The sequence below is a fragment of the Antechinus flavipes genome, chromosome 3 (genome assembly GCF_016432865.1).
Source record: "Antechinus flavipes isolate AdamAnt ecotype Samford, QLD, Australia chromosome 3, AdamAnt_v2, whole genome shotgun sequence".
Classification (NCBI taxonomy): Eukaryota; Metazoa; Chordata; class Mammalia; order Dasyuromorphia; family Dasyuridae; genus Antechinus; species Antechinus flavipes.
The window spans coordinates 539,058,173-539,072,599 of NC_067400.1; the positions used below are offsets into that span (position 1 = coordinate 539,058,173).

The 14,427-nt window shown below is 35.2% G+C and overlaps 1 protein-coding gene across 2 annotated transcripts in view; it reads left to right on the forward strand.

Moving 5' to 3' along the window:
* The window catches only part of LRRC63 (leucine rich repeat containing 63), a 76,360-nt gene that overhangs the window by 10,927 nt on the left and 51,006 nt on the right, over positions 1–14,427 (forward strand). For both annotated transcript variants that reach the window (XM_051987308.1, XM_051987307.1), the window contains exons 3-5: positions 2,822–3,445; positions 3,649–3,714; positions 4,750–4,907. In XM_051987308.1, the coding sequence (XP_051843268.1) occupies positions 2,822–3,445; positions 3,649–3,714; positions 4,750–4,907 (848 nt within the window). The remainder of the gene's footprint in view (positions 1–2,821; positions 3,446–3,648; positions 3,715–4,749; positions 4,908–14,427) is intronic.

A 14,427-nucleotide genomic window follows, 5' to 3' on the forward strand; every position in this document is an offset into this window, starting at 1 on the left:
ATATTTCACAATATTTAAAGCTATTATTATTAATATTCATGGGAAGTAAGACTATAAGGCCTAAAGGAATGGATGGATCATGAAAAATGAATTGAGGAAATAGAGATAACACGTGCAGTCTAATCATTTGAAGAGACTGACAGTGAGTGAAAGGAAACAAGAAGCAATCTGTACATGTACAAGAGGATATGATTGAGATCAGCGCCTAAAGTCTTTGAAATATATTTTACTGAAGTCTAGCATGTAATTAAGAATTTTCCCATGCTCAGTGTTCTGGTTGATGTCAAATGATCACTGATTCCCAAGGCTTTCATCATTTCTATTTCTCAATTAGTTCCTCTTTACTGGTCAGAATATAGTCTAAATTACCAGTCCTGTACACTTGCTTCCATTATTTTCTAAAATCTAAAACTATCAGAGAAATAAAAGATATGTGTGATGCTTTGGATTTCTAACTTTGATCCAAATAGTTGAAATCCTTCACCACAACCATGTTGTGTGTGTGTGTGTGTGTGCCAGCCTACTAATCACCACATAATATATGAATTATTTGAGCAATTTTAGTGCCATTTAAGCTATTTGGAATATCCTGCATATGAATTCTCAGGTTACCACTTCCTGATATACCTAAGCACTACCCACTTCCATGAAAAAGCTGGAGAAAGGGAAGACATCTTCCTACATAAAGAAAATATTATGAAACATGTAGCTAGTAATGAATATTTTTCTATGTAATTATCAGCAAAAAGAATAACCTGACTAAAACAGAGGGTTTCATGTTGTGAAATAGTGGAAAATGAATGGATGGGTAAGATGAGAGCAGCTACAGGATGTTAAGAACTACAGTTTATCCTCAACTATCATGAGGGTAATGTTCCTAGAAAACAGTGCAAAAGTAAAAAGTGTGTGTGTGTGTGTGTGTGTGTGTGTGTGTGTGTGTGTGTGTATAATGAAAAATAGGGTTTAGGTTCCCGTGACCATCAAAATTGTAATTTTTGGCTAGAGATTGAAAATACTTTTATGCTTACAACTATTTATAACAAAACATTAATTCTGATCATTCCTAACACAGTAATCATGAAATAGTCTATAAATTGCGATACACAAAATAAAATTAATACAAAAACATAACAAAACATTTTTTCCCTCTAGTAATTCCCTAGCATTCTGTAACCTTTTATACTGACATCTGTTTAAAAACTAATTCCAGACAGTATTTATCATAAAACATGGAATCTACAATCCCATAAATACTATATGTAACAAATAAATTTCTTAGAACTAAAACATTTTAAAACTTGATTACCTTTCACTGTGTCAGGTAACAGTGTGAAAGCACTGTATTGTTGACAATGTTGTTGTAAACCTTTCTGCCTTGGCCACCCTGTGAAATCTAAAGAAGAGGAGGCTACTAGTAGTTTAGTTGATGCTGTCAGAAGACCCCCAAGATCTCAACATAATCTTTGATACTTTGTCCTTCATGGTTGGTGGATATAATTGAAGATCATGCACTATCTTGAAATAAACCAACAGGAAGTCTGGTTTGTGAGTTAATTGAGATCCTGAAGGATCTTAGAATATGGGAACAAAACAGAGCAGAGGCAAGTTGACATTTAACCTTGAGGCTGTGATTAATGATAGGACCAGTAAAACATGTAGTAGTATACTTGCAGCTTCACACACTTGTGAATTGACCTCTCTTTTTTCTCTTCTGTGTATAGCTACAAATGTGCATGGTTGCTAACATGAAAGTGAAAATGAGGTTATTAATAAGGCACACAAATGCTTGAAGTTGTGAAAGTTAAATATATAAATGCTGAGGATTGATCATATTTATAATTTAAAGTGGAAGAGTGATATGATCAAAACAATATATAAAGCAGATGATTTTGGTTGCCATTTTTAGGCTTATCCTAGAAGGGAGGGAAGATAAAGCTGTTTTATAATTTTAAGAGTAAGGGAATTAGAGTTATAGACTAGGGTGGTATTGATGGAAATGAAGAGAAAGGGACAAAACTAATGATTATAAGAAAAACTGATAGGATTTTGTGATTAGTTGTGAGGAAGCAAGAAATGGATGCTATTGAAGAATTGGGAGAATTATAATATTGTGAACAGAATGAGGATTCAGACAACTAGTTTTGAAGGGGGAAAAAGAGTTCCATTTTAGACATACTAGAATTTTTATCAAGAAATATTTACTTAGGATTGAGAGGAAATGACAGAATCTCAAAAGTGAAGTGTCTTGAAGGCAATTAGACATATGGAACTAAAAGTCTAGTCAGTAGAGAGGGACTAGAATTATAAAGCTGAAAATTAGACACATGAAAATTGTAGATAAAGCTATAGATGCCCTACCTCCACTTCTTCACTTGTTCAAATCCAACCCTTCCTTTCATACCCAGATCCTTCATAAAATTTTCCTTAATGGTTTATCTTACAGTAAAATTCTCATTACATTGAGTTTTTAGCTTTGACTATACTATTCATTTGTCACTTAATCCCTAACTGCCCTTTGACATCTCTTCTATTTTTAACTTAGGTAGATATTTAATTAATTTTTCTCCCTGATCGTTCTTTGTGTTCATATTTATACATGTGTGGGTGGGTGTGTATGTGTCTATGTAATAAGTTTATCAAGGGAAAGGGCCAATTTGTATCTAAATAAATACAAAATTTCATGAATGAATAAAATCTCAATATATATGCTATATTAATGCAGTGATCTGTTAGTATTATATTTTCTTGATCAAAAGACATATTGATTAATAAACATAATTCAATTTTTCTCCCTTTCTCCTCTCCCCACACTGCAATTTAGCTTTCACCAAGCAAGTATCCAAACAAAAAGATCTTCTTCAACCTTGTCCCAGTAAAATTATTCCAACTGAAATAGAGAAGAATGGCTTTTTTGGAAGATTTCCAAAGAGAAGAAAGCAATCCCGGATCCATATCAAAACCCTTCTTCTTAAATGGCCTGCAAAAGGACCTATGGATCCTGCATCAAGGCTGTTTTTAAAGAAATATCCAAGGTTCTATATGCTATTTTCAAACATTAAAGATACTGGTTCTTTATATTTGCCAAGTGACGATTTGATAAAATATGGAAGTTTAGAAAAGGAATGTGTGCGTCGTAAAATGAGACACTTTTTAATGGATTCAACTGTCTCTTCTGAGATCTCAACATCAACAAGTTCCCAATTAGTACCGTCTCAAGTAGAACATTCATCCAGCTTCATAAAACCTGACTTTGACCATTTAACTACACCAGACTCAATAAGCTCTTCTAGATCTGTGGATAAACCTGAAACTGAGTCTAAGAAAGAAAAAGTGAAATGGTATGAAAAACTGAAAGAACCTCATGATACAATGAATAACCAAATTTTTTCATTTGATGAACTACCAGCAACTTTAGAAAGAAAGCCTGTTACACATTATTTGTTAGGTAAAATTCATCTAATCCTATAGATAATTTTTAGTTTTTCAAAAATTTTATGAAATTTTCTGTAAGATCTATACCCTATACTTCCAAGGAAATATTCCTTTTCTATGATGATTTACAATAAGTATGGGACCAACCATAGGGAGTATATGTTACCAAGCCCCCACCTAAAAAACAAACACAGATCTCTTTTTTTTCTCTCCTAGATGTTCATCATAAAGAAGAGGAAACTAAAGAACCCATACCAATAGAACATAGAGCCCATTTTCCAGGTAAATTATTTATATTTACATTTCTCATAAGACAAGGTAAGAAAAACTACCCAAGGACAGGCAAGGAGTGAAGAATAGCAAAATCTTCAAACTTTCTAGGGCACAGGAATATTTTTCTTTGGATATGTATTTTCTTTAGTATTAAATAGCATATATCACTAAGCATAGAACTATGTGAAAAATTTTGGTATTTAAATTTTAATTTCCACTGAAACTTGGATTCATAGATGATGTGAGTAACTGAGCATTAGCTCTTCACTGGATATTAGTACTTATTTATATTTAATGTTTAATCAGTTCAAATTTTGATATAGCATCTCAATGTTATTTTTTCTCAAATAGTTATATTGTTTCTATGATTTGTTAATTATTCAGGATATTAGCCTTTAGTTTCCTTTTGGGTTTGTATCTTTTTCATTATCCTGTTTCAATTGCTAATTTTTCTTTTATATTGTCTTTAAAGAATATATTTGAATTTTCTCAACTCTTTTAAATTTGTGTAGATAATAGTCTTCTACAAGAGTCTTAGCAAAGTTGATGGTTAATAGGTGAAAGACATTGAAAGATAAAAAGAGAGGGATTTGCAAAGACAAAAAAATCCTCTTTTACCTTAGAATCTGATTTATTGTTACATATTTTAAATCCTCTTATGTATTGTTGTGCATATGACAATGCTTTATATATTTTGGTTTTTTTCCTATTTCATATTTTAAGTACACTAAAAAAAAAGGAGACTGAGTTTTGAATAGTTGAATTATATATGAAAAGTCCAGTAAGTCAATTATAGACTCTTTTGTTATTTTTGTTTCTAGACATTTATCTGTACAGTGAAAGCAATGAATAGTATTGAGAAAAAAGCCAACTTTAAAATGGGAAAATGGGTTGTCTTAAATATTGTGACCTCAGCCACATGAACAGTTGATGTCATCCCTACAGAGTGCTCCCTGGCTCATCTTTCAACTTCTATTCAATATGATTTAGCATTTAGATCTCCTTTAAAAGCATGTTTTTTGTTTTTGTTTTTTTTTTTTTTAGATTCTACAGAAGTGGCAGAGTCTGAAAAAGATCTCGTTGTGTATGGTGAAGGTTATAATAAAGAATCAGTGCACTTATTAGAGGATTCAAAAATAAATCTTGCCAAAATAGCTGTCTTGAAATGTCAAGAATTTGGAAGAAATGCACTTAGTTTAAAGGTACAATATTTTTCAGTGGTTGTATTTTTTAGTATTTTTTCTTTAATCTTTAAACTTAAACTACTTTAGATGATACTTTGTCATTGCAAATGAAGCTTCCTTTAAATGTACACCTAAATTTTGAGGGACCCATAGTATTATATAAAAATATTATTCTCTAATACATCTATTTGGATAAATAAGAGTTTAAATTTCAGTTCTGTGCATTTAACATTTGGTAATTTCATTTAAAGTAACTTTAATGAACTCTCCATTATCCAATATGATGAGGTAATAGTGGTCTTGCGTAGGTGACAATTATGAATTGGAAGCCAGCTGTGAGATACAATTGATAGACCTCAACCTTCCTTGGCCCTCAGTTCTCAGATCAGCCTGAGTTTGGATACCTCTCTCATTACTACTATCATTTCTTCTCATCTTGTTAGAAACAACTATAGGAATATCAGTTAGGCCATAAAGTGAAGATGATCTTTGGAGATTTTTCCCACATGTACTTTGGGAAAGATGTGGTAAACTAGGACCAGAATGCTTGTTTTTATCTGTTGAACTGGTCTGTATTTTATGAGGTTTGCAATGTAAGTTGAGAGAATAGAGGAAAAAATGGCTAGTTAAGATTGTGAAGATAGTAGCTACTTAACCAGGGAAGACTGTTATTTCTGTCTCATGTTTGTTAACCATTGCTATAGTCTTTCTTTTTGACCTAGTTTTTCTAATTTTCATGTCTTTTGGGAATTAATTTAATGATTTTTTAAAAATTGCATTCTTGGTTAATTCTCTGCTTTTCTGTTTTATTAGTATGTGTATACTGTATCTAGTATATGTATATTATATTATATCCTTTTCCTCTGTGATATAGCATGTGGTCCTAACTGCTGAACCTCTGGAGAGTAACTGCTCACATTTAAAATTTGCAAAATTATTTTGTTGCTCAAATGTGAGGAAGATGATAAAATTACCACAACATTCATTTTACAGGTGAAGAACTGAGATCTAGAAATGTCAAAACTCAGGTCTTTTGACTTTGGAGCTCAGTAATTTTGCCACTCACTGTTCTTTGGTGCTGCTAGCTCATGGAATATGTCTGTGTGTCCCAGATGTTTATTTCTAGGTCACAATTAGATACTCAGACTTCTTCAGTTCTAGGAAACAGAGCACATAAAAGAGTAAATTTCTAGCCACAATTTTTTTAATCTGTCTTCTCTCTGCTCACATGATCACTCTAGTTTTTTGGTTTTTGTTTTTGTTTTTTTAATTTTTATTTAATAATTACTTTATGTTGACAGAATCCATGCCAGGGTAATTTTTTTTACAATATTTTCCCTTGTACTTGCTTCTGTTCTGATTTTTCCCCTCCCTCCCTCCACCCCCTCCCCTAGATGGCAAGCAGTCCTATATATGTTAGATATGTTGCAGTATATCCTAGATACAATATATGTTTGCAGAACCGAACAGTTCTCTTGTTGCACAGGGAGAATTGGATTCAGAAGGTATAAATAACCCGGGAAGAAAAACAAAAATGCAGATAGTTCACCTTCGTTTCCCAGTGTTCTTTCTTTGGGTGTAGCTGCTTCTGTCCATCATTTATCAATTGAAACTGAGTTAGGTCTCTTTGTCAAAGAAATACACTTCCATCAAAATATGTCCTCATACAATATCGTTGTCGAAGTGTATAATGATCTCCTGGTTCTGCTCATTTCACTTAGCATCAGTTCATGTAAGTCTCGCCAGTCCTCTCTGTATAATCACTCTAGTTGAAGGTCACTTGAGTTGAAAGAAAAATTTTTCATTTGGACTAACGAGGCATAACTCAGGAAAAAGAAAATAAGAGTTTATTATGTCAGGTTAGCAATCCATTGACAGATTGATTACTGTAAAGTGGTCAGATTAACAATACCTAGCTCAAAATAAACGTGTGACAAATACAATGATCATTCTTTTTGGCAAAAGGTAGATTTATTTAGGGAAAGAGGTTACAGACAAAATGAAGGGATGCAATAGGCACCAGGAATGGTAAATATAAAATAGAGTTGGGAGAGCATATAGTTAGCAAGGAAAAAGACACGTTCTTTGGGAACTCAAAATTAACCAGGAGAAAGGAAATATTTCGTGAGGTGGGAGAAAGTCATTGACTGGCAGATTAGACTGACCAGAGTTAGCTAGAATAAGGAAAAAGGGAAGGTACTTTGAGGAAAGAAAGAATACATCAGAGAGCACTTAGTCCTGAAAGAACTTATCAAAGATCTTCCTCATAAGCAGCGCGCATTTATAGCTTTGTGAGTTTTTCAGGCAAACCAGAGTAGTAAAAGCATGAAATCAAGAGGGAGGAATCAAGAGTCAGATGGATTGTATCTGCCTAAAGATATGCTAATATCTCAAAAGGCTGTTTTAAGATACCCACAGATTGGGAATTGGACAAAGGGGGTAGATAAAGAATTCCTTCCTAGATAGTCTGGGGAAAGTTAAGTTCCCATCAAAGTTATCTCAAAGGTTGTTGTGAATGTCTTTAAAGATGCTAACTGGTTAGTTGGTTGGTTGTTGTTCTTCATATTCAAAAGAGAGAACCAAAATGACATAACTATGTTAGAGTTGAGTTACAATGTGTCTGACTGTGGCTTATCAGATCAATACAAGCTTAGAATGCTCTGCCACAGGTAGGACACAAATAGTTGCTATGACTGTTTGGGGTAGTTTCTCTAATTTTGTACATCTCACATTTCATTTGGGGTAATTCAGTTCTGCTTTGCTCATAGAACACAACACCTTCTCTGATGAAGACACACCATGATGGGTGGTCCTGGGGCAGCTAAGTGGAGCTGGAAACAGCACCAACCCTGATCTCAAGAGGACCTGTGTTCAAATATGACCTTGGACACTTAACACTTATTAGTTTTATGAGCATGGGCAAAGATGCTCACTAGATTGGATACAGAATGGATGAATTAACAATAGACTCTGATTTCCCAGGATCTGGGCTTTTTCCTGACAGGAAGAGAATAAGGCGCATCAATTGAAGATCAGTGATAGCTTCAAAGCAGGACCAACTTTAAAGACAATGAATAGGTCCACCTCAGCAGAAGAATTTGCATCCTTGCATTTCAGTTCCTCAAGATAGCAAGAAACATATCAATTTGTAGGTAGGAGTACATACTTCATACGTAGGTGGTATATGACAAAGAGCAAGCAATGCAAAAAACTGCAGACAGAAAGCTGTTACCTTCCCTAATAGAGCCTCCCCTAACAAATGATATACAATCAGACTTAGGAACAATGGGTCACTGAGTCAACATAACTTTCAATAATACCCCATTTGGTGCTACCCACATATAAGGAAAAGATTTAACAATAAAACAAAATATAGGTAGTTCAACATCACATTCAGTCATCTACCTCACCTTTATTCCCAATTGCAACATTCTAATGTCTGCTGCTAATTGTCAAATTAATGGCTATAAGCTAGGAGACACAATAGAAAACAAGAATCATAAATCATAATCCCATGTTTCCATCAATCTCAGAAAGTTCAATAAATTTAGATACAGAATCATAATCTCATGGACCAAGAAGATAAGCCTTGTTAAATAGGCCCTGGATCTAAGCTAAGGCATGTTACAGATTAAGCCACTTAGAGAACATACCACATTCTTGTTTTAGAGGGGAGATACACATATCACCAAAGTCACTAAGAAAACTCAGTAGACATAAATACCATGAAATAAAAGACTAAAGTAATGCAATAATCATCAATATCAAATAACAGCAATTTTTCTTGTACCCTAGTAAGCCAATACAAATATTCAGTTAATCAGCACATTTCATCTTGAATCCTAGATGTCCCATGTAGGTATCTGGTCTCTGGAAGCATCTTCCCCTGGACTTCCCAGAATAGGTGGTCTGCTCAGGCAGCTCTAGAGTGGTCTCTCTCTAGTAGATTTGTTTCTCTGGCTCCAAGTCATCTGCTAAATCATAGGTGACTCTAGGAACAACTTTTGCAAAACATAGTACAATTATCACAGCCATACATTGTTCCTGGAAAAAAAAACATAGCTTTGACTATACAGCTCTTTCAACAAGGTGATGATATCTTTGCTTTTTTAGTATACTTGTCCAGATTTGCCTTAGTTTTCCTTATAAGGAGCAATTTAAAAAAATTTAATGACTTCAGTCTCTGTCTGAAGTGATCTTTGAGCTCAAGAATATAAAATCTGACACTGTTTCCATTTTTTCTCCATTTTCCAGGAAATGATGAGACCAGTTGTCATGCTTTTCGAGTTTTATTTAGTTTAATTTTTTTTAATGTTAAACCCACTTTTACACTTTTCTACTCTCATCAAGAGGCTTCTTAATTCTTCACTTTCTGTCATCAGAGTGGTAACATCTGTATATCTGAGATTGTTAATATTCTCTGGGCAACCTTAGTTCAGATTTTCGATTTATCCAGCCTGGAATTTCACATAATGTACTCTGCATATAAGTAAATAAAAAAGATGAAAAGATATATCCTTGTCCATTTCCAATCTTAAACCAATCAGTTGTTCCATGTAGGTTTAAGTATTACTTCTTGGCTACCATATAGGTTATATGTAAAGTCCAGGCTAACTCTCTGGAGGGTCTCAGGATCAGTCAGAGTCTGAATCAGTCAAAGTCCTTGGTCTTTAAGGGGAGAAGTTAAGGAGGCAGGCAAGCTGCCATGTGGCTTACCAAAGATGTGTCCTGGATTATGGAGTGTGGACTCTCCAGCCTCTCTTCTCCTCATCCTACAACCAGTGACCCTGACCTCGCTTCCTCAGCCCTCCTATCCTTGCCTACCATTGTGATGGGCTGAAGCTCAAGTTGATGGACTCAGGTCCCAAGGACATGAGGCTAAATAGTAATTGGACCATACTCTATTAATGTATGCTTGGAGAAAGAATGGCCCTTGCCCACTTTTTGCGCAAGTTTGTGCAAGTATAGGAAATGACATAGGGACGATTTGTGTGGGTGGAGAGAGAGGACTGGGGAGAGAGGCAGAAAGATTGCTGGCCAGGTTCATGTCATGGCTGCTCACATTGCTATGGCCATCCACCTTCACCTCCACAAAGAATAAAAATCGAAGATTTTCCCTTAACCTGAATTCCTGACTCAGGCTGATTTTAAAATATGCAGTCATCACATACCATTACCTCACTACCACACATTCAGCAAGCACCAATGGTGAGGAGAGCCATCACATTACCATATCATCTAAGTATATGCTTATAGAACCATTATCTCACAGCAAATAGATAATTAGCCTTAAGTGCTCTGTTATCTGATTCAAGTACATCTTTTCAGAGTTTTAGCCCTCTACAATTTCTTAGGAGAAAAGTAAGTTATATCTGGTATTCCCATCTCTTTGATAACTTCTCACATTTTGTTGTGACCCACACAAGCAAATGCTTTAGTGTAATCAATAAAGTAGTAGATATTTTTCTGGAACTCCTTTGTTTCCACAATCCAGCAATTGTTTGCAATTTAATCTCTAGTTTATCTGCCTCTGAAAAACAGAATGCTTTTATAAAAATTCTTGATCCACATATTGCTAAAACCTAGTTTGCAGAATCTTAAGCTTAACCTTGCTGGTTTGGTATTTTGCACATCCTTTGGCATTGCCCTTCTTTGGGATTGGAAGGTAAACTGATCTTTTTCACCACAGGGATCACATTGAATTTTTCAAATTTGCTGACATATTGGGTGCCATACTTTAACAGCATCATCTTTTAGAGTTAAATAGCTTAACTGGAATTCCATTCCATGAGCCTAATTGTTAACAATGTTTCCTAAAGTTAATTGACTTCATTTTCCAATATGCTTGGTTCTAGATTATGCTAATCGACACTTTTAAGATTTTTCTTATATAGTTCTTTTGTATATTCTTGCTGCCTCTTCTTGATCTCTTCTGCTTTCATCAAGTAAGTCCTTACCATTTTTGCCTTTTATCATTCCAATTTTTGCATAAAACATTCAATTCATTTTTTTAAAAAAGAGATCTCCATGCTATTGCTTTCTTCTATTTCTTTGCATAGCATATTTAAGAAATTTTTTTTTCTCTGGAATTCTTTATCAGTTGGATATAGCTTTTGCTTTCTCCTTTCTCTTTTACTTTCCTTTTTTCCTTAGCTAGTTAAAGTCTCATCAGTCATTTTTCTTTCTTGCTCTTCTTTTTCTTTGTTTTTTGTTTTGTTTTTTTTTTTTGTTTTTTTTGGTGCTGTCTCCTATAGTTCTGCCTGTAGATTTTCAGGAATTCTTATTTACCTAATCCATTCACTTAAATATATTTCTCACTTTCACTTCATATTTATAAGAGATGTTATTTACATCATACCTATATGGTCAGATGGTTTTCCTTACCATCTGTTTTCAAATGAGATGGTGTTATGGGCCAAAACTTGAAAAAAGGTACTAAGTGGAATTGAGGAGAAAATGGTTAAATCTAGTTTAGCATTGATTTAATCCTACAACAAATAATGGTTTCCTAATAATATAATGATTGCTTTATACTCAGTGTAGAGCATATAAGCTAGAAGCTCTCAGGGTCAGAAAAGATAAGCTCCCTAGAAGCTCTCAGAGGTTGAGCCAGCTTCATTTCCACTTTTGTTGTGGCTGGAGGCTGAAGTACAAACCTTTGGATTTGGAGAGATTCAGAGGGCAGAGAAGGAGGCAGGAGCTCAAATTAGGAATCAAGGAGAGAGAGAGGCCTCTAAGAAAGCTGGCCCAGGCCCCAGGCATAGAGATAATAAAGAATTTGGATTTTGGACTTTAACCCCTGGCTACTCATGTGGTGATTACCGAACTGAAATGAAGGCTGTTCCCAAAAACCTCCAAGAAAACCCAAAAGAGAACATTACATTTTGGTATCTGAACGTGGGGCTGACACAATCCTGATTTCAGTGGAAAAGCTTCCATAGCCTGATTTCAGTGAAAAAGTCTTTCTGACCCAGAAATTAGGGTGAGTACAAGAAGGAAACTTTGTAAAGGGCTAAAGTAATATTCCAGTTAAAATGGGACAGATGTTTAGAAAGGAGATTTCTCCACCAAAAGGAAAATTTGTCAAAATCTTGGTTAAACTCATTAAAAGCCAAGATTTGATTGTAATTTGGGAATACATCATTGAACTTTTAGAAACAATACAGTACACATCTCCTTGGTTCTCTAAGGAAAAAGAATTGGATCCAGAGGAATGGAAATTAATAGGAGAGTAACTATGTGAATACTACAATGATAATGGACCTGATTCAATTTCCAAAGAAACACTTTATACATATAACTTAATCCAATTGGCTTTAGGAAATTATATAAGTTATAGAATAAGGAAAAAGAAGAAAGAGCAGCAGGGGAAGGATCCAGATAAATTAGGTGAAAAGGATGAAGAATTAGACAAGAAAGGAGTTAAGTACAATTCTGAGTGTGATGCTTCACAGCAGAAGCTATTAGGGCATTTCCTATCTTATGACCCTCCCCCCTCAATTAACCCTTCATGGGTAGAGGGAGAAGGAGAAGGGGGAAGGGCAATGACACAATCAGCACCACCTATGAAGCAGACTATGACAAGATTACAAAAGGCACTGGTTAAGGCTTAAAAAAAGGACAGGATATATCTGATTTAAGAAATGCATACCCTGTTATTGAAGAGCTTGATTTTTCAGGTCAACAAAGAAGAAGATACAATCCTTTTGATATGGACAAAAATCAAGGATTTGAAAAAGGGTTGCACTCTTTTATGGGACTACATTGGATTATGTTGAAATGTTACTAGAGAATTTGGCTTATGAAATTTTAACTCCTAATGATTGGAAATCCATAGCAAGGACTTATTTAGAACCTGGACAAAACTTGTTATGGCTTTTAGAATATAGTGAATTATGTAGGATTCAAGCCCAACACAATAAGCAAACTGGAGTTAACATACAAATCATCTTTGACCAACTAGCAGGTGAAGGTCAGTATGCAGAGAATTCAGCACAGACTAATTAGCATGTATGAGCAAATTGCTTACTGCTGCAAGAAAAGCTTGGGTGTTCCATCCCAGAGAAAGATCGAGGGCAAGCCTTCAAAAAATAAAGCAAGGTCCCAATGAACCTTTTGCTGATTTTGTGGGACGTTTGCAAACAGCTGTCACAAGAACCATTGGAGAAAATGCAGCTACAAGAATTATGATAAGACAACTGGCTAAGGAAAATGCTAATGAGGTTTGCAGAAGAACTATATGGGGACTATACAAAGATGCTTCTTTACAGGAGATCATAAGAAGCTATGCTACAGTGGGCACAAATGCTTATTATATCCAGACTATGATGAACATGGGAAAACAGGGTCCTTCTTGGCAAGGGACTTCTAGAGAGTCGCCGATGTTTTCATTGTGGAAAAATTGGGTATCTGAGAGCTCAATGTAGGTATAGAGATAGAGTGAGAGGACAAGATGAGAGAATAAGACCTAAAACCCTATGTCCAAAATACAACCGAGGTTTCCACTGGGCCTCAGAATGTAGACTGACCCAAGGAAATGAGAGGCAGGACCTAGTTCCAAGATATTAAACAAAAAAATAGGTGGGCCATGATGTCAGCTGAGGAGAGAAAACAGGCTTTTTTAACCTAACAGAAGGGCAGTGTCCAGTGCAAGCAGCTCCAGTGTAATTGCTAGTGATGTGGAGAAATCTAAAAAGTGGTAAATAGAAGGGACTAGATAGGTTAACGGCTTGGAAGAAAGGGTTTGCTTGTATCTCTACAGATGGAAAAGGAATCAGATGGGTGCCAACGATCACCTGGAGAGAGACAGAAAAAGAGAAAAACCTCAAAAACAGGAGAAGATTTAAGAAACATCTGACACTGAAAGAGCATGACTGATATTGAGACTGTTACAGAACTTCAAAACCCAGAGGAATCATTGGATTCCTTGAGATGAAAAATTGTTGATGGAACTATTGCAGGACTTCAAAACTTGCAGGACTTATTGGATTCCTGGCACAGGAACTAATGGACAATAGATTGATTTTGGACTATTTCTAGAACTTATAGACATGTACAATTTCTTTTTTAAGCAATCAGGGAAGACATGATAACCTCCTTTTTGGGGGTTTCTCACCTCCTTGAGAAATCAGGGAGAGCATGACCCCCTGTGTTCAAAAAACAAAAGAAAGCAGGAGATGTTATGGGCCAAAATTCTGAACTTGAAACAAAGGATTCTTACAAGGTACTAAGTCAGTGAAATTGATAGAGACAATAGTTAAATCTAGTTTAGCATTGATTTAATCTTACAACAAATAATGGTTTCCTAGTGATATAATGATTGGTTTATACTCAATGTCGAGCATATAAGCTAGAAGCTTCAGCTAGGTTGATTGGGAGAAATTGACAGAGGCAGAGACCATCATTCCATCATCCACTTTTGTGGTGGCTGGAGGCTGAAGCACAAGCCCTTGGACTGAGACAGACTGGAAGACAGACTGTGGTGGTGGTCTTCCTGCTAACCCTACAGAAACCAAGACTTGTTCAGGAGGACCTCAAG